We start from the raw sequence: 24,858 nt of genomic DNA, 5'->3' as shown, positions 1-24,858 counted from the left end.
TATAGGATTTGAAATCCATTCAATATCCAACGTTTCTATCATTTACAGAAGGTTTCGCTTGCTCGTTCTTCCTCATTCCCTATGCCAGACTCATGGCATTGCTGATCGGTACTACATGCCATTCCCAATCATTGCATTGATTCTGCAGAGTGGTTCCTTTCATCAAATCTGAATCGCGTGTCTGCCATAGCTTGGTAATCACTGCCCGTGTTCTAGCAATGTTTGAGATCGTTGAATCAGCCATTGTTGCTAGGGAACGTAGCACAATCGCTCGTCCCGATCCCGATTCCATTTCAGATTCCGGGAAGACCTCGTCATCAGATGGGTCAAGCTCCACAGCTGCCACAAATACTGGCCATGTCACATTGACCAGCGACTTGCGGTCGAGGAGGTCGGATATAAGGCGCAGAATTTGGCGCACATAACTCTTCACCAATGGTGTGGTGGGACCAGCCCCATACAGAGAACAATGCAAGTAAAGCATTGCAGCCAGCCGCTTAGAATCTGCAACCAGTGCGAGAATTTCGTCGTCACCATCTCCCACCTCTTGGACTAAGTTCTCCAGTTGGCGTTCAAGGGAAGCAGCACGCAGTGAGAATGATGCCTTGTCCTCATCGGACGTATTTTGTCTCCTCGTTCGACTCATATCTGTGATTTTGGCCAGGATTGAGACTAGTTCAGGACTACATCCCATCCAAAGATCAATGTTGCGTTCGTCCGGTTTCCAGTAGTCGGTACCAAATAAGACCTCTTTGGCACAAGCGGTTCGACCCATGACATCCTGGAAGGCAAAGAATTGCTCTGCAAAACTCGTCACAGGATCCGACGGGACAGTTGATTGAGTTAATCTCATTTGTTGTTTTCTTCGCAGTCGAATTAAATCGTTGGCGCCTTTGAGGTGGATGGTCCATTGTTGATCACACTTGTCCACTATCTCGTACAAACATAGCATGATCATGATAATCAGTACTTCAGGATCCATGGAACATGTCAAAGTTCCCTCCGACGAAAGACGTTGACGAAGGTCCCTCAAAGCTTCTGATTTATAACGTAGGCCGATTGAACTATAGCCTGGATTGAGCCTTGACCAATGGCATGCCCCTAACGCTTGAATGGCCTTGAAAAGCGTGGGAGAAGCCGATAGACAGAATGGTAAGATCACAGAGGCGAACGGCGAAGGAAATGCGGAGCTGGCGGCTGTGCGAGGGCACACTTGTTGAAGATAGTAATCAAATAGCTCTCCGTGCCCAGACTTCGATAGTTCTGGAAACAGTGCAAGAGATGGTGGAAGGCTTGGATTGAAATCCATGTTAAGCGCGCTGAGTTGTGGAAAATGTTGTAGCCAGGACCATAATTGGGGTGAGTAGGAGGTCTGAGCAACTGATACCAGTGCATTCAACTCATCGAAGTCAACGTTCACTTCACCTGGGCGTTCGAAAGTCGAAATACTGCTGTTGATGAAGCCCCAAGGGCCAATAGTTGGCACTGGGCACCACTCACGCATTTCCGAAGAAAGCGAGCCATATGTAGGTTGATTTGCGCCAGATTTGTTCCAAACACCTGCACGCCCAAAAGCTGCTCCACGACTGATGAATTCCGATTCCCATTTCAAAACCAGATTTTTCATACATGGTAGTCCTTTCTCCTGGCAACGTGTGCAAATTGGCTTTTTGGTGTCACATCGGACACGGCTCTCCCGGCATTCTTTGCATCCATCGCGAGATCGGGTCTTCACCGGACCTGTGCGGTCTCCAGCTTTTCTTCGTGGCATACGAGTTCCAAATTTGGGATATATAAACTTCACATGGTATGTAGCAGCCTGTGCTTAGGATAGTCCACTGGTAATGTGATGGTTGAAGTTGGCAAAGAAAATTGGGGGTGGCGGATAAGAGCCACCCCACCAAATCTGATTGTACTATGAGTACAGAGTACTTCGTAGAAGATTATAGATCCACAAGAATGAATTGAATAACAATATTCTAAGCATGATTTTTTTTCCACTCTGCCGCACAATCACCAAATGTCACAAATTCAACATCTTGCTGTTTGAGCCACGAAATCATTCGGTCAATCATCCCAACCACATGAGCCATTCCACTCGTATCTGGGTGTAGAACCAAAGGGAAAACAAAGCCTTGATCGGCATCTTCTTCAATTGATTTTTCAAGAGCCTCACTGTAGAGGAACTCAAATCGTGACTTCCAATTCTGCTCAATGATGGCGGAACTAACGAAGCCATGCGAGGAGGGGTTCCCATTGAAATATTGCATAGGGGTCATATCCTCCATATACCAATTACATGGAATTTCAACTAGTGTCTCGGGAGTCCTGGCTGCAGCGGCAGGAAGGGGCTTCATCCAAGTAGAAGCAGACTTGGAAGGAGAAAAGTCAATAGCATCGGGCTCTGACATTCGAGGGACAAAGTACAATGACGAATCATGATGCGTGAGAGAGGAATCTGGTCTGTATTTAGTTTCCTGGTAGGTATATGATATGAGCAAAGTAGTATACCGTATAAAAATCCAAACTCCTCTAAGACTTGAATGGTGTGTGTTCGCAACTGATATAATGGCGCCCTCCATCCTTGAGGTTTCTTTCCGGTTAAGTCGGTTGCCAGCTGCACACATTTGGCGATGACCTCTCTCTCTTGTGATTCAGTCATTTGACTGGAGCCCTCATGTGCATATCCATGGCAACCGATTTCGGCGCCCGACTGAACAATTGCTTTGGTCTCTTCTGGGAATGATTCCATTGAATGACCGGGCACAAACCAAGTCACTGAAGAACTAATTTCATGCTTCTTGAAGAGGCGCAATAAGCGTGGCACTCCGACTTGAGCTGCGAAAAAGCCACTACTGTAATCGGCCAGATTGGTTGTATCCGAAGCACCAGTCCCTAGAAAGCCCGACACAGCATCGAAATCCACGGAGAGCAGAATCTGGACTTTTGGTTTCCGAGAAGAAGTCATTTGAAGTAAAGCTAAGTGTATCAATATGCAATATGATTTTAAGTGAAAAAGATGAAGGTAAAGATAAAGGGGTTATGAAAGGTGATGAATGTTATAAGACAAGTCAGACAAGTCAGAACCCGAGAGGGAAAGACGACCCGACTGGATCCACCCAACCTTGCTCCTTGGAACAACATCTTGTCTTTGTTAGCATTTTAATTCGAGAGACAACATGTTGATTCAGATTCAACAAGTCTACTTTGGTTATTCTCTTGATTCGACACAGCAACATCTAAACTTGGGTTTCCCGTAAAGAAGTTGACCGGCTTGAGACCAACTACCATCTTTTCAGATGGCATTACTGGCCAATCCTCGATTCTTGGATTGTGTGTCGATCCAAATGTGTGCCAAATAACAATGTCTTCATTTCGCACTGTTGACTTGGAGTCCGGGTCATTTCTCCGTTGAGCAATTGCCGAATTGATCCCTTCACCACCAAGCGACTGCATAGTATGTTTTCCGGCCGGGAAAAGCTCGTCATCGTGATAGCGTGTGATCCAGATTGCATGGTTTCCATATTCAGATCGCTTTGCATGGAAAGACTCTGGATGGGCTAGTAGCAGTTGGCTATAGCATGGAACGAGTTTGAAACCAACCGGTGTGCCGGTGATCGGATTGACTTTGGCCTCATTGATGATTTTGAAAGTGCGATTCTTGTTAAAATCAAGATCTAGTCCTCCCTCCTCTGTAACAACCTCTGAATGTGTTGTGTATCCGACCCCGAAAGGATTTCGAACGGATGGGTCGTTGAAGGGCAAAGGGTTGGACTCTTCCACCTGCAACGAGTTTGCAATTCCATCAATGGCAGGATCGATGCGAAGAGAGAACAAGTGCTGATGATATGGAGCAAGGACACCCGGGGCAACAATAGTACCATATCCAACTTCGTCCCCGATGTTGATAGGACTGGTAGACAAGATTCCAGTGGCTCGAACTTCATAATGAATCGAAGCATCTTGGCCAAAGTGGAAAGCAAAGATGTACTCATAGTTGCTAACTGTGATGATTGTCTGCAACACCAGGATACGTGATCTTACCACCGCGGCATTTCCTGTGCGGAAGTTCGTGTGCTTCCATAAAATCCCATCGTCCTGCTCATGGCAGCAGACGACATTGGGCAATTTCAATGGTTCCCCCGAGGAAGTGTTGTGCCACCCATCAAAATATTTTATTAATCCTAGGCAGTCACATCCAAGAGATAAGTTGTTCGCGTTAATCCCAGCACCATCGTTCCCAAGGTCAAATGCAGCTTTGCGTGGAAACGGAGCACGAGGATCACCGTAAGGCACAAACATCTCTGCCAAAGAAAGACGGTAGAAGAGACTCCTCCCATTATAACGGATGTCATGCAATGTGAGACCCTCACGATAGTTGAAACCCATGCGCATAGTCCATTTCTCCCAGGTCAACAGGTTTCCGTGTGACTCGAAGGAAACCCCATCTGGCTGGACAACCTGGTAGGGTTTGGTGGTTGTGCGCGGTGGTGGTCGTAAACTCGGATGATATTCACTCATAGCAGCGGAATGGATCTTGCAAGGGTCATATGGTCGTGCATCTTCATGGACCCTCTCACTCTCCGATGAAGGCAAATGGTAGACCTTAGTCACCTTGAGTTGCTCAGAGACCTCCGCACACAAGTCAAGTGGATATGCGTAATAGTTGGCGTCTGGATTGTCCACTAGTCGCATATAGAACCAACACTATATATATGTTAGCTAGGTTTGAGATATTGAAATTATTGGACATATACTTACCATGCTAGTCCGCTCTGACATGTCGTTCATGCCATCAGTGGCATAAGCCCACGGTTCAACAACAACCGAGGCCCCTTGAGGTAGCCTCAATTTCCTGATCTCACTTTGCACCCTTTCATCTGCCATACAGGCATTTTCCACATCTTTCATGTATACTGAGTCAATAAACGAGTGTTTTCCCATAAGGATCACTCGTTGGATGACAACACCCCGGTCCAGATCAACCCGAAGCTCGTTGAGTTCATTTGGCCCAGATTCACCACGAACGATCACTTGGACATGAGCGATACGAGCAGGTCGGGAGATTTGGGGCTGGTCAAGATGTTCTCTCTCCAAGAATGATATCATCTCCTGCTTTAAAGGCTCCTTCAGGGTGATGACACGAAAGTTGAAGCTTTTTCCATGGAGCAGCTCTTGAACAACTTTTGCGGCCTACAACATGATTAAAAGGATATTCAACCTTTGTTAGAGATGAGCTACCTTGGTAATTTCCTGGGGCCCAAGAGGATCAAAAGGGTGTATATCAGACATGATGGAAGTATTTAGGTAAAATGATAAAGACAGTTTGATAAATCTGGGCTTTTATAATTCGAACACATCCCAAGAGGATATGCGCGATATCGCTAAGATATAAGTATAACCGAAAAGATTGGCTGGTAAATCGCTAAGGTAAAGAATAGCCGGAGTAGCGATTATCTTCGACTCCAAAGGTTAGAACAATATATTTGTCTCCACAGATATTCTTTTTAGTAAGAATATGATTGAGTTATGTACATAAGGTAGTTACTTACCTAGGTAGGTAGTTATATATATCAAAAAGTATTCGGACAATCTCCGTGGGTTATCTCCGATATCTTCCCCCGCTTCATTTCTTCTTTCTCCCTATATTCACTATGGCTTCAACTCGTACAATCCTGGTCTTTCAGCATGATGCCAGTCTCTACACACTTGAAACCATAGTTACGGCCGTTTCCCCTTTCAATTCCCTCGAAGCATCCAATCGTCAACTCTTCAAAGACGCCAGCGAGGAACATCATGTCATTGTGACCGAGAAGACTATTTTTCACCCCCAAGGGGGCGGTCAACCCTCCGATACGGGTGTGATAAAAGGTTCATCTGGTACTTTCACAGTCACAGCTGTTCGCACGGATGCCAATGGACAGGTGCTTCACTTCGGACTTTTCGAGGGCTCATCTGCTTTCAACAAAGGCGAGACAGTTGAGCAAGCAATTGACGTGGAAAAGCGTTTATTATATTCCCGTTTGCATACTGCAGGACATGTACTAGGGGCATCGGTCCGACACCTTTTGGAGAAAGAAATTGAGAACTTCGATGAGCTGAAAGCCTCACACTTTCCCGACTCGGCAGCATGTGAATTCCACGGCATAATTGAAGGGAAATGGAAGGGGTCTATCCAGAACAAACTGGATGGATATATCGCTGCCAAGATGCCAGTTCAAATCGAATGGTGGGATGAAGAGGATTTCCGCTCACGTGGATTGGAGCGATTGATTCCCGATCGCAGCTTGGTGCCCGAAGGTGAAAAATCTCGTGTGGTTAACATCGTTGGAGCTGAAGTGTACCCTTGCGGAGGCACGCATGTCGATACGACAGATTTGTGTGGACCTGTGACCGTGAAGAAGATTTCAAGAAAACAAGGAAACTCACGAGTCAGCTATGAGGTGAATTGATGTTGATCCGTTTGTTCTTTTTTTTTTGGGAATGATATAGGGAGTGAGCATGATAGAAGTCCTCTAATAGACCAAAATATTCTGAGACCCCAATATGCATTCCACGGCAATGTGAGACAGAAAGATTATACAGTACAAGATCAGACCGATATTGTTCTTGAGATGGCCCAACAGCAAAAGCTCGTTAATAGTGTGAGCAAATACGCTAGAGCAAAAATATAATATTGTGTCCAAAGCGCTTCATCGAGAGGGCTCTGTATCTTGGAGTTCATAGTTTTCCTCCGTATCACCGCGTGGAATGAAAGGCCGCGAGAGAGCCTCTTCATCACCCAACTTAGCAAAGCCATCCGGTCCAGCAAGATCGGCTTTGTCATAGGGAACATCACACATGGTCGACCGCAACGGTGGATAATAGCGGCGGTACGAGAACCAGGCTATTAACATGCCCAAGAGCCCCCCGCACGTCACATCATATACATCATGTCGATAATCGGCCAAACGGGAAAGGGCGACCATCAACGCACAAAGTAATGGAAAGAACGCAAGTAAACAGCGTCCGAGATCAGTTCGAGGGCGGAAGACATGCATTTGGCCACACAAGAAGCTATAGGGTCACGATGGTTAGACCGTAGCGTAGTAGGTTTAGAGAATCACTTACAGATATAGATAGCCTAGACCACCAAAAGAGAAGCTACTATGCCCACTAGGGAAGCTCCTCCACCCCTCTTGTAGAATATGCTGGTTGGATTCTGTGCAGACAGTCCATGCGACCAGCACCTTGTTCGATGTACCCCGGGAGGGTTTGCAGCGCGATAACAAGTCCGGACGTGGTCTTCCCGCCGCATTTTTTATTATGTCCGTCAAAAACGAGGTCAACATCAAAGCCACAAATAGCCCGAGTACTGTCACTTGCGTCTTTTGTACACCAGCGTGAAACAATGCGGACCAAACGAGAATAACCAGGAACGGAATCAGACCAGCGAAGACGACCGACCACACTATTACACTTTAGAATCAAGAGAAGCAGACTCTAGTGGCAATTGACTTACAAACAGGAACTCGTTCGTGGACAGCGAACGGGTACTGAATGGCTCTATTATCCAGCGAAAACATGCGATGGAACGGATTCACAAATAATTGAATCTATTCGTGTATTAGCAAGAAACTGGCCTGTATCCATAATCTGGCAGTATAATTTAAGACTCACTAGTATCCATCCTACCACTAGAAACCCCAATGCAATGTAGTCGGCGGCATAGGTGCGTTGCGCAAAGCGGGCTGCAGCACCAGCGAGTCCAGCACGCTGTAGAATTGGGGTCGACCCATTCCCTGAACCATTAAGAGGCATCCTGCGCAGGACTTGAGAGAGATCTTTAGATCTTCATGGAGAGCATGTCGAGTGAAGAAAGTCAACGTTGACATTCGACACATTGCGGAAGCACAGACCACCTCACCTCTCTCCGCTCTAAGGAACTCCTACGCTCTGCTCACCTTCGCTAACTTTTCTCTCTTTCTCACATTACCACCGCGCTAATAGACATGGCCGACGAGAGCCAACAACGAACCGTGAACACGGCATTTGCGCCCCCGCCGCCCTTATGGAAACACTTTACGCGCGAGAATATCGACAAAGTGGAGCAGATCAAAGCTGAAGCTTCCAGGAGCGAAGATGGACGGTTGAATAAGAACAAGAAATGGTCTCCAGCGGAGCTGCGCGCTTTAGAGATCCCCTCAGAGCTTCGGTACCTGGTGCCGCCCAGCATCCCGGAAGGACAGTACAGCGTCTTTGGCGAATTACAAACCGTTTGTTCCCCCTACATCTGACCTTTGCACCTGACAATACTGACTCTGGAATAGCTCTCTACAGCACTGCCATCATTACAAGAGCAGGGAATTGAACAGCTCTATCCAGAACCCCCCGCAGCCGGTACCGATCAGAACTTGCAGCCCTCGCCCCCTCTCAATCACGCATACTACCTTCTCAAGATCAGCAAATCCCTGCTCCTTAATTTCCTAGAGTTTACCGGTATCTTATCGGTCTCGCCGGAACAATTCGAATCCAAGGTCGAAGACCTGCGTAACTTATTCATCAATGCGCACCACCTTCTCAACCTCTACCGTCCTCACCAAGCCCGCGAATCACTCATCATGATGATGGAAGAGCAGCTCAATCACAGCCGAGAGGAAATGAAACAAATGGACAAAGTCAAGGTGGAGGTTGAGAGCTTACTAGAGCAGTTGCAAGCGGAGGGCAGCCGTGTGGCTGCTGCTGGGTCAGGCGACGATACCGACCAGGCCAAAGCGCTGAAAGAAAAGGCCGACCAGCACTCTCGGCTAATCTGGGATCTCCTGGACAAAGAAAACTGAATTCACCAACGGGTTCGCTTTTTCTGAATTCGAACAGTATTGTTCTCTCCAAGTCAAATGACTGAACTTTCCCTGGCCTATGTGCTTTATGACCAAAAGGTCAACATCGTGTTTGAATGGCCCAACGCGGAAGAATCTCAAGGCAAAGGCTCGTCAATATCCAAGAAGATGGTCCTCGACCATGCGTCGTCCCATGGACACACAAGCTTAGTGGCCTGTTGAATATGACACCTTTATGTGTCGATTGAACCATCATGCGCTTCACATCATCCCAGGGCAGATATTGGTTCCCGCCAATATATCGGGGGCGTTCTATGGTGCTCTAGCCACATCTACCACCAGTGGCCCCTGGTTTTAGGATACTGAGCTATCGGAGTTAAGCTGCCTCAAAATCCCATTAATTCACCCGAGAAGCTAGCAACATGCCGGTTTGAATCTCTAGCGGGGAATTCTTGCCTGCAATTAGAGATCGCATCATATATGAGATATCATTCTATTAAATGCTGCTCAAGCCATCTCTATCGAATGCAAGCCAAATGACCGGTCTTTCTATCAACATTAGTATCTTCGTCAATTCTAAGTACCGCACTCAATAAACTCTGCTAAGTGCAGGCAGTATTATCAACCCGTAAAATAATAGGAAGAGAACCATGTGCAAATCAATAAGAGGCGGCGCGCTGTTCCGCCCAGGCCTTGTCAATGGCACACTCAGCCAATCGCTTCAATTCCACGATGAAATCGGCGACCAACTTGAAGTGAACAAGCTCAGGTTCAGGCAATTTTCGCAAGAAGATACGCTCCATCATAACCGTGGCGACATTCAATCGGCCCAAGTCTTCACGCGAATGTGGATCCAATGGGTTCTGAAGAATGCTGCAGAAGATCGTGAGTAGAGCGGACATAGGGTAAAAGATTAGAGTCCTAAGACGGATTAGCCTGGTGCCCAGATAACAACAAGCATCACATACCAAAAAACCCCGTCGACTACTACATGTTCTGCTGCTTCGAGGTAACATAGACTTGATCGACTGGCCTCTACTGAAAGTGCCATACTTGAACTCACTCCCTCCATCATACCAGTTTGACCTTGCATCCATGCCTTACATCTTCCACTTGCTTGATGGATGATGGTCATGCATAGGTGATAGTTCAGACGCAGCAGAACAGTATGCATACCCATATTTGGATCAGACGTCTCGGAAGAAAAGGACATGGTTGGACGCCACATCGGAGGGACTGATAGCCGCCATTCTTCTAGCGCGTTATCGAGTTCTCGGATTGACTTGAGCAGCTCGGCGTCTGATTTTTGGAGGCAGCTGACTGAATACAGCTCTCGATGCGCTCGACCTTTGATGATACTCAGACGCAAGTCGAATGGAAATACTGGACCGCACCATGGGGCCTCCTCGTTTTCCACGTCCAAGAATGCTCGGTCGAGATAACCCGGTGGAAGTGTCAGATCACAATTTTCATCAGTGATAGTAGGTGGCAGACCCGTGCGCAGTGCGAGATCTTTATCAATCGTGTAGCAAATCCAAAATAGATTCCGCAGTTGTAAATGCTTTTTCTCGCTGCGCTCATCGATCGGGCAGGCTTGGCTGCTAGAAAGATTGCCACCAAGCATGAAAATGAGCCGCGCAGCAACCGCCGCATAGTAGTTCGCTGCCCGCATATTTCCCGAAGACAGCTCAAAGAGAGTCTGTATTCATCTGTCAGTTATCGGGTATTTTACACCAGGGGTGGCTCACTTACCAATATGGTAATAGCCTGCGCTGCATCCAAGCTGGCAGCCTCTTGTAATACTTGGGGCATAAAGAACTGTGCCTTGGTGGCAAATAGATCATGATCGATTGGACTGATCGTAGTCCCTCTGATAAAAGCCTTGACATCAGGGAGACGAGAAACAAAGGTAATAAATGCCATGACACAAACCCTGGCGCTAGCTTGGCCATATTTGAAGGTAGATGGAGATTGACTGAAAGCTGTACTGAGGGTCTCCTCAAAAAGCTCCAGGTCTATAATAGGAAATATGCGCCGCATCACCTTGGAACTCTTATATGCCTGGAAGTACGCCTGCGCCGTTCTCCAGTCGGGAAGTTCATAGGGATTGCAAGTGTTCAAGTTAATGTTCATCAAAACAGTGTTGAAAGTTTGTCCGCGCTCCTTATCCCAAGGTACTCGCGTTGGACAAAGCGTGTCAATTGCAACGTCCTGTCCGGTGCGGGATTTGATCCATTCCTGTCCCTCGGGAAAGAGGAATGGTGTGCCTGTGAGTAAACTGATGGCACCTAACTCTTTGCCGGCGAAGTGAACTCGCACTGATGACGAGTTTGGAGGTTGGGTGCTACTTGGAGAGTTGTTGGCTGTCGTGCTAGCCGTCGTGCTGGTTTCGAAGGATTGAGGTGAGCTTCCAGGCACTTTTTCCAATTAGTATTGGGATGCTCCTAGGTATACCAAAGAGACACTATACCAGAGACCTGATCACTCATTAAGTTCTCTGCCAGAAGCTGCTCGATACGACTAATTCGCTCTGATAGTCGTGAGACTTTGGGGCGTCTTAACTTCAATGTTAGACAGATAGAAGAATAGCCTCAAGGTACAGACTCACCCTTCATCATCGGCATTTTTTCTTTTCCTCTGCACCACTCTGTCGAATGTGCAGGGGATATTATGGTGGCTGCACCAATTACACTGCGGAAGCGCCGCATCACATTTGATCTGGGACTGGTTTAGCGGGATGGACAGTTGATGAATCTACTAATCTACCTTTCTTCTGTAACAGGAATCACAGGCACGAGAAGTTCGTGTCCTCGGGGGATCCTCCGAAGTATTAGAGGCAGGATACATTTGCAATATCTTCAGGGAAATAATTTAAGCTCAAAAGGATTGACCGGAAGATGGAAATGGCTGGACCCGAAAGCCGCTGACGATATACCCGCTGACTCAGTTAGATCCATGGATGCCTCAGGTATCTATTGAAATGATGTTTATATCGAGCAATCTGTAGACTATAACACTGGGAATTAACATCTAGCATATAATTAATTTTACTGGGCTCATATATGCATGTTAAACAGAGCCATTGAAGAGTAATATATTGATATGCTCGGGGTATTGAATCCAGGTTATCAGAGACAGGAATGAAATTAAACGCAGTTATTCCCAATCCCTTTGGACCCTCGTATGCACATATTCTCCACATATTCTCCATTTGACCCTCCACGGGTAGTCAGATCATTCACCCAAGATTCCAACCAGAAAAAAGGATAATGAGATTGAGATGGCAGGCCAGCTCACATCACAGTGCATATACAGCAATCGCACTCTTCATCGCCGCAATCACAGCCAAAGCATGGCTTGGAGACTGACTTGATTGGCTTTTTGATAGAGCTACTGGAGCTGGTAGAAGGAAGGGTGCAGTCGAAAGGGGTTGAAATAGAGGTGACAGCCATGGCGAAGAGGAGGCAGAGGCCTAGATATATTAGATATTGTTAGTCAAGTCCGAAAGAGAGAGATAAAAAGAAAAGCCTGGAACATTATAAAGAGAACGTACCTTCAAGGATAAAAAACAAGGATATAGGGCTGAAGCAACGGGGGTTGGGGGAAATGAAGGGAAAAGTGAAGATTAGGCCCGAGCAGGCAGCAATATATTAAAAATGATCTCCCACTTAACCTCTTTAACCCTCAAAAATTAGATACAATAATATACAACCCCAGAGATATTAAATCAGCTGAAACGACATTTTAATTATCTTCATGTCGATCAAAATGGGACCCGCCACCCACGTCACAGGGATATATAGAATAACAGATATTGTACAAAGACATGATTATATCTCTCTTGGGCTTATTTTATGTCATCTATAAGCACAATTGAAAAATAAAAGAAATATATAGAAACTTTGTACTCTATTAGTATAGATCCCTCTAGAATAAAAATTAGCCTGTACTCATAGAGAGGATATGGGGGTAGTGACACACATGAAGCCCAGACTCAGGCTGATTGCGATAGACATCTTTCCCTTGAAGTCCATGTTAAGATTCTAAATAAAGATCCACGGAAGAAGTGCAGAGTAGAATTTCACAGCAGCACACCAGCCTAAATTGCATGAAGATCAGTACAGAGCTTGTATGAACAGTCGAAGAGAAAATTAAAAACATACATCCGAGCAAAACGGAGACAGGGGTAACTGGGACAACAGTACGGCATGGGATGCGAGGGTCATATATAGATTGAGACGGAAGACGCTGGAACTAGAAGATGATGGCAGTTATCACCGAGACAATACAGGCTGACTGTCAAGATCCATATTGAAATGAGATGCCATCGGTTGGCCAAATCCATGTATACTAGCTATCGTGAGAAAGATAGTGTAAAGAAGTAAAAATACCTAGAGTTGAGTCAGTGTTCGGTCCTAAGACTAGCCCTGGTCGTTGATGGAATAGGAAAAAGCCTACCTAAGCTAGATTGAAGACATGATCGTCCAATCCAAGTACCTTCACGATATATACTCGTGTATAGAGTCTGAGAGGAACCAGAATAAAAGAGAATAAAGTCATAGCCCACATCACCGAAATGGCACGAACGCCTTTCCCAGCCAACATCTTCCAGATTTTGAAAGCCAATTAAATTAGAACTAAGTGTAGATCAATGGAGCCCAGATCTTGCTGGGATGCGAGATCGAGAAGTTAGATGGCATCTTCGAAAGACAAATTCATCCCCTCCCTCAACTTAATAGATTGATAATATTGTGTAAAAGAATACTGACAAACTAAGGGTTGACTTCTTTACACTCCGTCCATCGGTACAAGGGATAGTTACGGTAGAACAGCGAAACAACTGCCGTTGATATGGCTAATCCAGTACATGTACGCACTCCCATTGGAATTGCGATCGTCTATGATATATTAAGGCCAAGGATAGACTAAGCATCATCGGGACGGTAATTAGTTTAGCAACGGTGCATTCTAGCGCTCGCTTAGAGAGTTACAAAGACTAAGGTACTAGCTAGGGTACTTCCAATTGGATATTCCACACTCCGTATTTCGTACTTTTGTGCTTTTTCGCGGTCTTAGCTATTTTGAATACAGCCTGTTCGGCCACTGTCACCGGAGATGAGCCATTTACGAAAATCAATTGAAGTATCAATTATATCCAATTGGCACTAACGGGGTGTATTATGGAGTGCGTCTAGGCCCAGAAATATGGAATATAAAGTATTTCCCCTCTAATAATTCGTTTTTGATTCGCACCGTTCATTTATATGGGGCGCAGGATTGGGCGAGGGGTATATACCATGCCATACACGGGCTGTCTAAGGAGTATATATTATTTGTACATCGCAGAATTTTGAGGTTTCGAGGACGTATTCAACTTACAACCCGAGTGCCTTGCAACTATGCTTGATTACGGGAAGAAAGATGCTGCCATTATGCTTGGCTATGCCTTTATCCTATCCATATCAATCTGGTCCTTAATGACATATCTCCTTTCCCCCCTGCGCCGTTTCCCTGGCCCTTTCTTTGCAGGTGAGTCGATTACTATTCCAATGCCGGTTTTACGGGAGAAAGAACTAGTTCTATGTTGACCTCTTATTAATAGACTGGACGAACCTATGGCGCATGTTGCATGTTCGCCGAGGAAACTGCCATATGGTCATCCAGGAGCTACACAAGAAATACGGCCCAGTGGTGCGCATCGGCCCTAATGTGCTTGACTTTGATATCCCCGAGTTGATCAATACCATTTACAATATCAAATCAGATTATTTGAAGGTGAGTGGCTCTTTTACCGTGATTAGTAGCATTAATCATAACCTATGACAGACCGAATTTTATCATGGCAGTAGCGCTAAAAACAACCGCTAAATCATCTACAATCTTTTTAGCGAGTGTAATCCTAAAGTACATACACAGGAGAAGCGGCCCATCTCAAAATATTATTCCTTAGCTAGAGTACTTCCACTAGAGCCCCATATCGATGATATGATTTCATACCTCTGTCAACGCCTGGAGGAGGAATTCATCGATGGATCTAACTCAACTAAAACATGCGACCTAGGTAAATGGATTGCCTATTGTAAGTTCGAGTCCTCTACATCATCCTTCTTAGAACTTACAAATCGTCTAGATACCTGGGATGTGGTTAGCAATGCCACATTCAGCCAGCCTATTGGATATCTGGAAAAAGGGTATGACTTTGACAATACAATCCCAACAAGCCCGACTTCCTGGATAAATTCATCGAGGCCAAGGAGAAATGTCCAGAGGTGGTGGATGATATGCAAGTCATTTCATATCTAATGATCAACATGATTGCAGGAGCCGACACAACAGGTGTTACCATCAACGCAGCCTTGTACTTCTCTTTGAAACATCCTCACGTCTGGGAGCGTCTGAGAACTGAGATACTCGCCTATGACACCTCTGAAAGCACGGTGATATCTTACAAATCTGCCAAGCAGTTCACATACTTAAATGCCGTGGTACGGGGAGCAATGAGATGTCATCCCGCTGTCGCCATGCTGTTAGAGCGATACGTACCAGAGGACGGACTTACCCTCCCCAATAGAAGCCTCGTTCCTGCAGGGTCCATAGTTGGCATCAACCCTTACATTGTGGGGCGCAATAAATCTGTCTGGGGCGATGATGCCGAAGAGTTCCGTCCAGAGCGATGGCTGCGCGATGAACCACGGGAGACCGAAGATGCGTTCCAGGAACGATTGCTATCAATGAACAAGGCTGACCTCAGTTTTGGCGGTGGAAGTCGTAGTTGTATCGGGGAGCATCTTGGTCTGCTGGAGGTGTACAAGGTGATTGCAACTCTTGTGTCAAGGTACGATATCAAACTGGCTCATCCGGAGAAGGATTGGAAGACGCATAATAGCTTTTTTGTGCGGCAGACTGGTATTGAGGTCAAGCTTACTCGGCGGACCTAAAATACTGTCTACATGACGGGGGATGCATATGGGGTATAGAGGTGTAGTTTAGTCGCTTTTACACAAAAAAATTCAAAGTTAAAGATCAAAGCATGTAGTCATTGACAGTATATACAGCAGCAACTTTTGAGGGGTTTCATCAATCATTGCCGCAGTGACTGGGGTATCGTCTAGTCATCTCGGGCTTCCAAGCCATCCGTCTATCCATTAAATAAATCCTTTTTTGTTCATCAATCCATAAAAGAGCAGTCGGCTTACAGCTGCTCCACCCAGGGAGCGGCACCGGGCTGCATCTGGTTCAGCCACTTGACAAGCTCAATGAGCTCGGCCCGACGCTCATCATCCAACTGATCCTCATCGCCGGTGAGAACCGACTGGAAGACGGGAAGGAGGCTAGGGGTGAGTTCGCGGATGGTGACATCCTCCCACTTGTACATCTGGCAGATCATGCGGTACAGAGGCTCGTTCTCCTCGAAGTCGTTCTTCAGAGGAAGAATGTTGACGAGGGCAGGAAGCACGTCCTTGGTTGGGACACTGTCACGGTAACGCAAGATCATGCGGCTGACACAGCCGGTAGCATTATCCTGGAGACGCGAGACGTTCATCTGGAGGCAAGACTCAAGACGAGCGAGAATAGTGGGGATCTCCTTGATGATCTCAGCTTCAGCGTTGGAGTGCTGAATCAAGCGGCCAACGGCGTAAGCAGCGTTGGACTTGGTCTGAGAGTCCTCATCGGCCAGGCGGTGAAGGAGCAGCTTCATGAAGACAGGAGTGAAGGGGGTCACGGCGGCACCCATACCGTTGATGCACTCAGCGAGGACACCAACAGCGGTAGCACGCTCAAGAGACTCACTGCTACCAGCGTAGCGGAGAATGGTCTTCTCAAACACCTTCCAGAGCTCCGCGAAGCTCTGACCCATAGCGGCGGCCATGCCAGAGACAACGTCCAGGGCAGTGTCGACAACAATCCAGTCAAACTCGGAAGATTCCTCACCAGCCTCAAGAGTCTCCTCCTCAGGGCCAAACTCAACCTGGCAGATGTGCTGCTTTGTGATGATATCAGTGATCATTTGGATCACGTTGTGCAGCATAGTCTCGTTGGCAATGAGGGCAGGACCGCAGAAGCGAAGGTTCTCAGCCATGTTGCGGTTGATATCGGCGACGGTAGAGCTATTAATCATGGGTCAGCAATCAAGTCATTGAAGCAACAGTCGATCAATAATGAAGCATTGGTAGAAGTAGATCTCAGAGTGTAGACTTCGCCGTTTACATCAAGTGTGCCTTTGGCACATCAAAGTGAGCTGGGTTAAGCGGAAAACATCATCATAGAAATGGGAATGGGTAAGGGCAAAAAATAGAAAAAAGATGTTTGAAACATACCGGTCATCTTCTTCGGTCCACATCTTGACAGTAGCAGTCATGAGGATCTCACCGAACTTCTGGACCTCCTTTGCAGGCTGAACCTGAAGGGGAAGACCAGGCTGCCACTTGGGCATCTGGCCGTTCTCCTCAGCGATAGCAAAGAGCATAGCGTATGAACGGTGGAGAGTGCTGATTGTGCTCTTGCGAACACCCTCGTAAGGGTGCTCACACAAGGGCATCACGTGCTCAATGGTCTTCTCAAAGTAGGGCAGGAAGACGCTGCGGGTGTGAGTGACGAGATCGCCGATAACCTCAACAGCAATCTCCTTCTCAAGTGAAAGAGGAGTAGTGGCGGTGATGTCATCCCAATCATCCTCATCCTCGAGATCCACATCTTCGATATCACCGTCATCATCATCATCTTCGGCACTTGCGACCTTGACCTTGCGGCCGTTGAAGGTAACCTCCTGGCCAACAAGGTCCTTGGCAGCACTGCCAAGGTCGACATCAAGGTCGCTCTCGTCCTGCTCGATGCAATCGTACAGGCCCTTCACGACACCGTCAAGGAAGGGAGCAAAGTGCTCGCCGTAGACCTTAGCCATGGCGCCCCAGAAGATGTAAGTGCTCTCCTTGAGACGGGAGTGACCGAGGTGCAAAGCTTCCTCAGTGGCGCGCATGAGGGGCTCAACATACGGCTGGTAACGCTCGGGGCCAGCGGCAGCAGCCATCTCACCCATGGAGTCGGTGACACTGGCACGGAGGTCGAGTTCGTCCTCACTGTCCTTGACAGTAGCGAACTCCTGGAGGAGATGCATCGACTCGTCGAAGAATGAGAGGAAGGAGTCTCCAGCAGAGGAGGCGAGGGAGCCAAGAGCACCGGCAGCCAAGGCCTTGATCTTGAAATCAGGGTGCTTAAAGAGGTTGTGCAGAATGGGAACAAGCTCAGCCTGGTAAGGAGAGACATCCTTCTCATCAAGACCATCAACGACAGCATCAATGGCACTAATACCAGCCTTGATGATATCGAGGGTAGGGCCCTCCTCCTCGCCCTTGTACTCTTGCATAGCGCTGGCCAGGTTCTGGAAGAGCAAGGGCATGAGGCGCGCGTGCTCGGAACTCAGGTCCTCAACAAGGTCCTCTGCGAGACGAGCGACAGTGTGCAATGAAGCCTGGCGCACCTTCGGGTCCTGATCAGCAAGAAGCTGGAGGACAATAGGGAAGATCTCCTTCATCTGGGTGCTGATGAAGTCGGGGGCACCCTCAACACACATGCCGAGGGCCATGATACCAGCGCGACGGTAGTCAGGGTTGGCATTGTTGAAGTACTGTCCAAGGGCATTAAGCAAGGGGACAACAACCTGGCTGGGAGGCAGGCTCTGGGAGAGCATGTCCAAGAGGCCGAGAGCGGAACGAGCAGGAGTGATATCATCATCACCCGGAGCGGCATCGCCCAACTCAGTCACGATCTGGAGGGCAGTGCGGGTGAGCTCCTCGCCAATGCGCATGCCCTGAACCTTGAGCTTGCGGTACTGGATGGTCTGCATCAGGAAGCTGATGGCCTGGGTGCGGACATCCTCATCAACCTCGGTGTTGGCAGAGATCTGGTTCATCAAGATGACCAGGTCCTTGAGGTGGACGGTCAGCAAAGCAGGGTCACAACCAAGCAGAGTCTGGAAGACTTCGAAAGACTGCATGATGTGGTCCTCCTCTTGCTTCTCAATGGAGTCCTTGAGGATGGCAACCATGGCAGGAACCAGCTCTTGGAAAGCCTTGACGGGAGCCTCATCCTCCTCCGAGTCAAGGTGCATAGCAAGCTTGCTCAAAGACATGAGGGTGTTGATACGAACTTCGGCACTCTCAGGATCCCGGATGGTCTTGTTGAAGAGGTTGAAGAGGTCCTGGAACTTCTCCTCAAAGCCTTCACCGAGAGTGTCCAAGATGGTGAAGAGAATGTAGATGGCCACAGCACGCTCCGCAGCATTACCGCTGTTACCAGCCTGCAGCAGCAGGTTGGGCAGGTCAGCCCACTCGCCATCGTTCAAATCGATCTTCGCAATAGCAGAGATAATCTGAGCAATGGAGTGCTGGACAAGAGATGAACTCTCGCCCATGGTAGAACGAAGCAGCTGCTCGCGAATCTGGGGCTTCTGGTTGGCGGGAACCTTCAACCAGTGCTTAGAAACGAGCGAACGGGACTCCACAGAAGAGAGCTGGCGCAGATTTTGGTCATCATGGCTAGTACAGATCTGGATAAGGAAGACAAGGGATTCGGGCTTGTTGTAAAATTCCTTTTGCAAGACTCCGGTGGCCTCCTTAAGGTTTCCCTGGGATGCTAAATGAATGGGTCAGCAAGATGAACCTTGCATTGGATGGTTCAAGACGAACTCACGGTCCAGGATAATCTGCAACTGCTGCAGGAATCGCTGCTGATCCATGGTGGAAGAATGTGAAATATTTTCAAGTGATGGTTTCAGTTGCCCGTCTCTAAGAGACTCAGGCCACAAGAACAAAGATTGAGCAGTCTGTCTCAGACAAACAACTCAAATGGGGGTATCACAAAGCAATATTGACAAGAAAAAAAAGGAAGGAAAAAAGAGAGTGATGAAGGAGAAGAAAGAAAGGAGAAGAAAAAAAAATTTAGGGGAGTGGGCTGCTGCCCAATTGAGTTTAGCGCGGGACTGGATTGTCAACACGCGGGAATTTGGGCAGAGATTTTCTTTATGACTTCATTTTTATAAGGGATTGTTTATACTTGTAGGGTTATTATTACAAGGATAGTCGGCTGTATAAATGGCCTTGTAATATATTTTCAGTGGTCTTTTTAGTCCTCCTTTCAGTAGTATCCTTAGTGGTCATCTCAGATATCATTCTGTTTAGATACATAGATAGGTCTACGGCAAAAAAAAAGAGGCGGAAGATGGCTTTGTGCAGATGACTTTTCTAAGTACAACTTTGAACATAGTAAGTAACCTTTGATATCATGATTATAGTTATACTAATAGGAATATATTCATGTTGATTCTTATATGTTATTAAAGAGTACAATTGAGGTATGATCAATAGTATATCAGCTATATATAACAGTAAACTGCACCTACATGCCTCAAAAAATGTATAAAAATTTCCCACATTAAAAAGATTAGAATAATAGAAAAAAAGATAAATCAAAGATCCCTTTGCCCGAAAACTCCTCTTCCATCTTGTTGGATAGCAAACTGTGAATGTTGACTGCTTTGTTATGGATTAACAGCCCTAGAGCCGTACATCCGGTCGATTTCCAGACCCACACACTAACGAAGCCCCAAATAACCGAGGAATCACTTAATATTCATCAGAGTCATAATCATCATGGACGAGTGATGTGCGATAGCCACGTGAAGCAAGGTTAGCCTCTAGACCACCGTCAGATGCAGGGTCAAAGTAACCTATATCCAATTAGTAGAGTTCACATTAAATAGGGAATCAATTTGCACATACCACCGCCGCCAAAGTAGCTGAGAGCTACTGGTAAGAAGATGAGAGCATGAGTAGCAGCAAAAACCACCAGGGCTAGCCACACCCGGAAGTAGTAGATCTCGAAGATCTTGCTCCGAGTAAACGCCAGGACACAAACCCCTAAGAGTTTTGTCACGGTGATACCACTAAAGACACTTCCACCAACATTGACCAAGGCCGCCCATGCTCGAGCGTCCTTACCACGGAATTCGGCGGGAACCTTCTCCATAATGGGTCGGGCGGGGAACATGAATGCTCGGGCTATGTGAGCACAGAACTCAACGCCAATGCCCACACAAATGACCAAATTGACAAGAGAAATAGCGTTCAAGGACACACCCACAATCGCCATCGTGCCAATAATATCGACCACTATCATAACCACTGTGGTTGTAACGACAGCGCCCGTGGCTATAGACCCCAGTATCACGGAGGTTAAGACGAAGATGATAGCCACAGCCGACCCGAGAAGGGTGCCAGTAAGTCGCACAATGGAAACATATTGATCGAAGAAGATGTAGAACTTGGAATATGGGAAGACGTCAATACCGTGCTCCTGTGAGATGCCGTCTGCAATCCGGCGAGCTGCAATATATGCCTCGATAAATTCATCCTGGCTCCGAAGAGGAGTGTGGCTAGTACGGAAATGACTGGCATTGATCGTCTTAAACTTGTCATCAATGACCAAAGCATTGCTGTAGGGCGCTTTGCCACCAAGGGGACAAGAGGCATCGGTGGGAGCATCGATCCATTTTTTGGCATAATGGACAAATTCAGACCCTTCTGGCATCCCTGAGAGAGAGATGTTCCAGGCAGGAACGCGGTCCTCAAAACAAAGCTTGCCGTTTTCTTTACAACAGTCTTGCTGGGGATTCAACCAATAGAAGAAATCATCAATCCAGCTGGCGGCAGAGCCTGCAAGATAAGAAACATCCGGACGCTTAGACTCTTGCTCGAGAACGAATGGTAGCGAGTATTCCTCGCAAGTGGTGAAGCGTCCACAGAGCTGTTGTTGGTGAGTTCGCTCGGTAACATTCACATTCCGGGTGACGAAGTAGACTGGAGGCCCTGCGCCAAAGTATGAATCCAAGTCGTTGAAATATGAAATCAGGTATGAGTCGCTAGGAAGCGCAATCCGCTGATCTAACCCAAGAGGAACCTCGGGGATAAAGGCTAGACCAGCAGTCAAAAGACCCAAGAAAAATATAACAACACCTACTTTCACCCGACGATCTAGGAGTAAAGGCGCGTAGACCCGACGAATGAAGACCTGCAACGTGCTCTCTGCCTCCTGTCCGTCGTAGTTTTCCTCGGGGAAGCCGAACGAGTTTGCTTTTCGGACGGTCAGACAAGGGACACAGTCTGCTCGGAGACTCTGCACGCGTCGCTGGTTCAGAGCCAAGACGGAGATGAACATGGTAATTTGCAGAATGGCGTTAATGAAGACAGCACCGGCGGCGTACGCAGCAAAATTCTTGACAGCAGGCATCCCAACAAAGGCGCCCAGAGCAAAGGCCACTGTCTCCGTCAAAGCAGACAGGAATATGCTAGGTCCGATTCGACTAACCGCTCGAGCAACTCGCTCGTCGATTTCTTCGTCGGGATGGCTGATATTGACTCGTTCGAATTCATGGACGATCAAGAAAATATTGTCTACTCCCACTGCCAGGACCAAAAATGGAATAACTTCGGCAATGATCAGGGTCACCTTAACGCCCGCTGCCGAGAACAGGCCGACCGACGCAGAAACAGACATCAAAACAATGACGATCCCGACGATCCCCAGTGTAAATTTAGATTGAACAAGAGCGTTGGAAGGGTTGATCAGCAAAGACCTCCAGGTCATTGTGACTGAACCCAGAGCCATTGAGGCGTAGAAGAACATGATCAGATAGCTGATAACAACAATCTTCGCATCTGTGTTGGTAGACTTGTTTAGTTCCTGTTCCAGACTGACCTCAGAATTGAAAGACACCCGAAGGCCTCGCTCAGCAGCTTCTTCCTGGACTACTCCGAGAACAGCCTGGAAAGTGTTCTCCCAATCGATGGCTTTTGCTTCTTCTTCTGTTCCTTGTGCATAGTTATTTACCACCCAGGTTACAATGAGCGCCTGGGCATCCAGAACATTCCCTGTGTCTTCATATCCACCAAGAATCATTTCGGGTCTCAGAGGCTGCGAGAAACCCGGGAGACAGCTCGGGTCTCCAGGCGACTCTGTACAGTGGATGAGTCGGTCCTTCCATGTATCTGGGTCAAGGTTGGAGACAGAGCCGCCAAAATACCCTGTGATTGATTGCACGACACAGGCTTCGCCGGTCGGCTTGAAACAAACGTCATCAAGGTTGAGAGCCCGATCCAACGAGATCACGCGTTGCACACGAGATTCTACGTCAAACCACCAAGTGAGGGTTTCGTAGTCCAAGAGGGGGCGTGTGTTGTTCTCTGGGCGGTCATTCACTAAGAATGCCTGCTCGGCTCGGTAGAATGGCCCAAAGCTCCGATCAAAGAAATCTTTCTCCTGGGCAGCTGCAGATGATGGACTCACCCAGAGTCGCACCGGATCTGTTTCAACCGCGAAGCTCAACCACCCTAGGCTCAGCAGCGCCACTCCGATGACGCTGGAGGATATTGTTATTGCCGGGAATCGCGCACAAGTACCACCAATCCGATGGAACAAAGCTGACAGCACAGAGTTGAGCTTGTACACTCCCTGTGCTCGTTCCATGTATCCCCCGCGATACATGACTTCCCCTTCATCTTCGTCATCGCTGGGTGTGGGATCTTGCAGCAAGCGCACCCGCTCTGGCTTGCGGAACCGGCGCTCTTTGTATGTGACATAGCTCGCGAGAGCCATAACAAACAACAGAAAGATGGAATAAACGAGGATGACGGCAAAAGATAGACACGGTAGAAGTCCTACATGACATATCTTGTGGGGAGAGATTGCGGGCAACTCTGGACACACTTCTGGGCAGTCCACACAAGAGCATCGGAATGATTTGTCTTCGTCATTGCAGGCCTTTGGTTTTATTGACAAAGCCTTCATTCCTTGCGGGTCAGACCCAGTGGGCTCTGTGTGATAGTTAATCTGGAATGGGCTCCCAAGAAATTTCTTATCACCTAAAAATTTCATGAAATGGGTAGCGTCTTTAGCTCCGCCGCCAATGAAGTCGATGGCTTTTCCACCTGAGGCACCGTTTTTTACGTTCTTGCAGCTATCAAAGAAGCCACTCTGGTATTCTTTGGACCAAACATTGTCCAACTCGGTCACAAGTCTTTTGCCAGAGCTGTGCTCTTCTGTTTTGGTAACATTAATAAAAAGCGACTGGTCGGGAGAACATGTAAAGGTGCAGAATATGTTGAAAAAATTGTCTCGGCAGGCGGGGCAGGACGCGATAATCCCCTCTGCTAGTCTGAGGTTACTTGAAAGCGCATCAATCTATGAGTTATTAGTATGATTGTATAGTAAATATAGTCATGATGAAGTTGCTAAAACCAGAGGCCGGGATTTCTCACCTGTTCTTCTCGACAACAGACCGGGCCTTCGCTCCATTTGCTGCCACACAGATTTACCAATTTCCGGCGTACTGCGTCTTCTGGTTGCTGCGCCAGATCATTATCGGGACAGGGTAGTTCTCCCCCAAAAATAGACTGTTTCCCACAATGACCACGGATAGCACAACGACCCTCTTCATGGATTTTGGTTTCGCCCTGCGCACCCACAAGGGTGGGCGCAAAAGAGCCCAGCCCCGCAAGCGCTGCAATAGCCCTAGGTAGCCGCATATTGCAGGAAGGATAGGTATGATGAGATTAACAACTTTTTATACCAGTCTCCAATTAATATGCCTGGGGGATGACGCCATGCACTTGTCGGTCCGTGTGGGAGAGGTTGCCGAGTTTAGAAGCGCAACGCGATGCGAATTTAAAAGACGATCCGATAGGTTTTAAAATTTAAGTCGGACTAAAATCAATCAAGGCTATGAGAGTAGGAAGAGGAAGAGAGAGGGCAAAGCAAGCTTTTGGAAGGGAGTGACGTGAAGGCGGAGACCTACGGTACATCCCCCGCACGGTTAACCCAAGTACCTTGGCGCTAACGTCAGGCACAAGGATCGTGGCTCGAATCATCTTTCTTCTTGGCAACAATCTGATCTGAGATGTTCCCAGGTTTTTATTTTTATTTTCCAAGGATATGTAGGGAAATTTCAAGTCTACATAGTGTTATATATGCATTTTTGAATCATGAT

General features: G+C 47.4%; 8 protein-coding genes across 8 annotated transcripts; 3 read left to right on the top strand and 5 right to left on the bottom strand.

Annotated features, from left to right (window-relative positions):
- Positions 1-79: 79 nt before the first annotated feature.
- PGRI_071160 (Copper amine oxidase, N2-terminal) lies at positions 80-5,292 on the bottom strand (the record flags this gene model as incomplete). Its single annotated transcript, XM_040794830.1, has 6 exons — positions 80-1,560; positions 2,018-2,458; positions 2,512-2,979; positions 3,207-4,707; positions 4,762-5,193; positions 5,242-5,292. 6 exons carry the CDS (start codon positions 5,290-5,292, stop codon positions 80-82), a joined length of 4,374 nt encoding a protein of 1,457 aa, XP_040648071.1.
- A 362-nt stretch (positions 5,293-5,654) lies between these two features.
- PGRI_071150 (putative alanine--tRNA ligase) lies at positions 5,655-6,452 on the top strand (the record flags this gene model as incomplete). The annotated part of the gene is made up of 1 exon (XM_040794829.1): positions 5,655-6,452. One exon carries the CDS (start codon positions 5,655-5,657, stop codon positions 6,450-6,452), a length of 798 nt encoding a protein of 265 aa, XP_040648070.1.
- A 240-nt stretch (positions 6,453-6,692) lies between these two features.
- On the bottom strand, positions 6,693-7,800 carry PGRI_071140 (phosphatase PAP2 family protein; the record flags this gene model as incomplete). The annotated part of the gene is made up of 4 exons (XM_040794828.1): positions 6,693-7,056; positions 7,111-7,450; positions 7,502-7,595; positions 7,660-7,800. 4 exons carry the CDS (start codon positions 7,798-7,800, stop codon positions 6,693-6,695), a joined length of 939 nt encoding a protein of 312 aa, XP_040648069.1.
- Positions 7,801-7,991: 191 nt separating this feature from the next.
- Positions 7,992-8,819, top strand: med7 (mediator complex subunit MED7; the record flags this gene model as incomplete). The annotated part of the gene is made up of 2 exons (XM_040794827.1): positions 7,992-8,255; positions 8,310-8,819. 2 exons carry the CDS (start codon positions 7,992-7,994, stop codon positions 8,817-8,819), a joined length of 774 nt encoding a protein of 257 aa, XP_040648068.1.
- Positions 8,820-9,478: 659 nt separating this feature from the next.
- On the bottom strand, positions 9,479-11,308 carry PGRI_071120 (putative C6 transcription factor; the record flags this gene model as incomplete). Its single annotated transcript, XM_040794826.1, has 5 exons — positions 9,479-9,740; positions 9,788-9,818; positions 9,996-10,518; positions 10,572-11,236; positions 11,290-11,308. The coding sequence occupies 5 exons, from the start codon at positions 11,306-11,308 to the stop codon at positions 9,479-9,481; spliced, it is 1,500 nt and encodes a 499-aa protein (XP_040648067.1).
- Positions 11,309-14,218: 2,910 nt separating this feature from the next.
- PGRI_071110 (Cytochrome P450, E-class, group I) lies at positions 14,219-15,757 on the top strand (the record flags this gene model as incomplete). The annotated part of the gene is made up of 4 exons (XM_040794825.1): positions 14,219-14,348; positions 14,422-14,594; positions 14,881-14,898; positions 15,041-15,757. The coding sequence occupies 4 exons, from the start codon at positions 14,219-14,221 to the stop codon at positions 15,755-15,757; spliced, it is 1,038 nt and encodes a 345-aa protein (XP_040648066.1).
- A 254-nt stretch (positions 15,758-16,011) lies between these two features.
- On the bottom strand, positions 16,012-19,554 carry PGRI_071100 (putative importin beta-4 subunit; the record flags this gene model as incomplete). The annotated part of the gene is made up of 3 exons (XM_040794824.1): positions 16,012-16,927; positions 17,138-19,451; positions 19,509-19,554. 3 exons carry the CDS (start codon positions 19,552-19,554, stop codon positions 16,012-16,014), a joined length of 3,276 nt encoding a protein of 1,091 aa, XP_040648065.1.
- Positions 19,555-20,440: 886 nt separating this feature from the next.
- ncr1 (sphingolipid transporter NCR1) lies at positions 20,441-24,397 on the bottom strand (the record flags this gene model as incomplete). Its single annotated transcript, XM_040794823.1, has 3 exons — positions 20,441-20,544; positions 20,597-24,053; positions 24,203-24,397. 3 exons carry the CDS (start codon positions 24,395-24,397, stop codon positions 20,441-20,443), a joined length of 3,756 nt encoding a protein of 1,251 aa, XP_040648064.1.
- Between the last annotated feature and the right edge of the window lie 461 nt (positions 24,398-24,858).

The sequence above is a fragment of the Penicillium griseofulvum genome (genome assembly GCF_001561935.1).
Source record: "Penicillium griseofulvum strain PG3 chromosome Unknown contig_94, whole genome shotgun sequence".
NCBI classification, from domain to species: Eukaryota; Fungi; Ascomycota; class Eurotiomycetes; order Eurotiales; family Aspergillaceae; genus Penicillium; species Penicillium griseofulvum.
The sequence above is the reverse complement of the archived record's forward strand: the minus strand, read 5'-3'. Positions and strand labels throughout refer to the sequence as shown.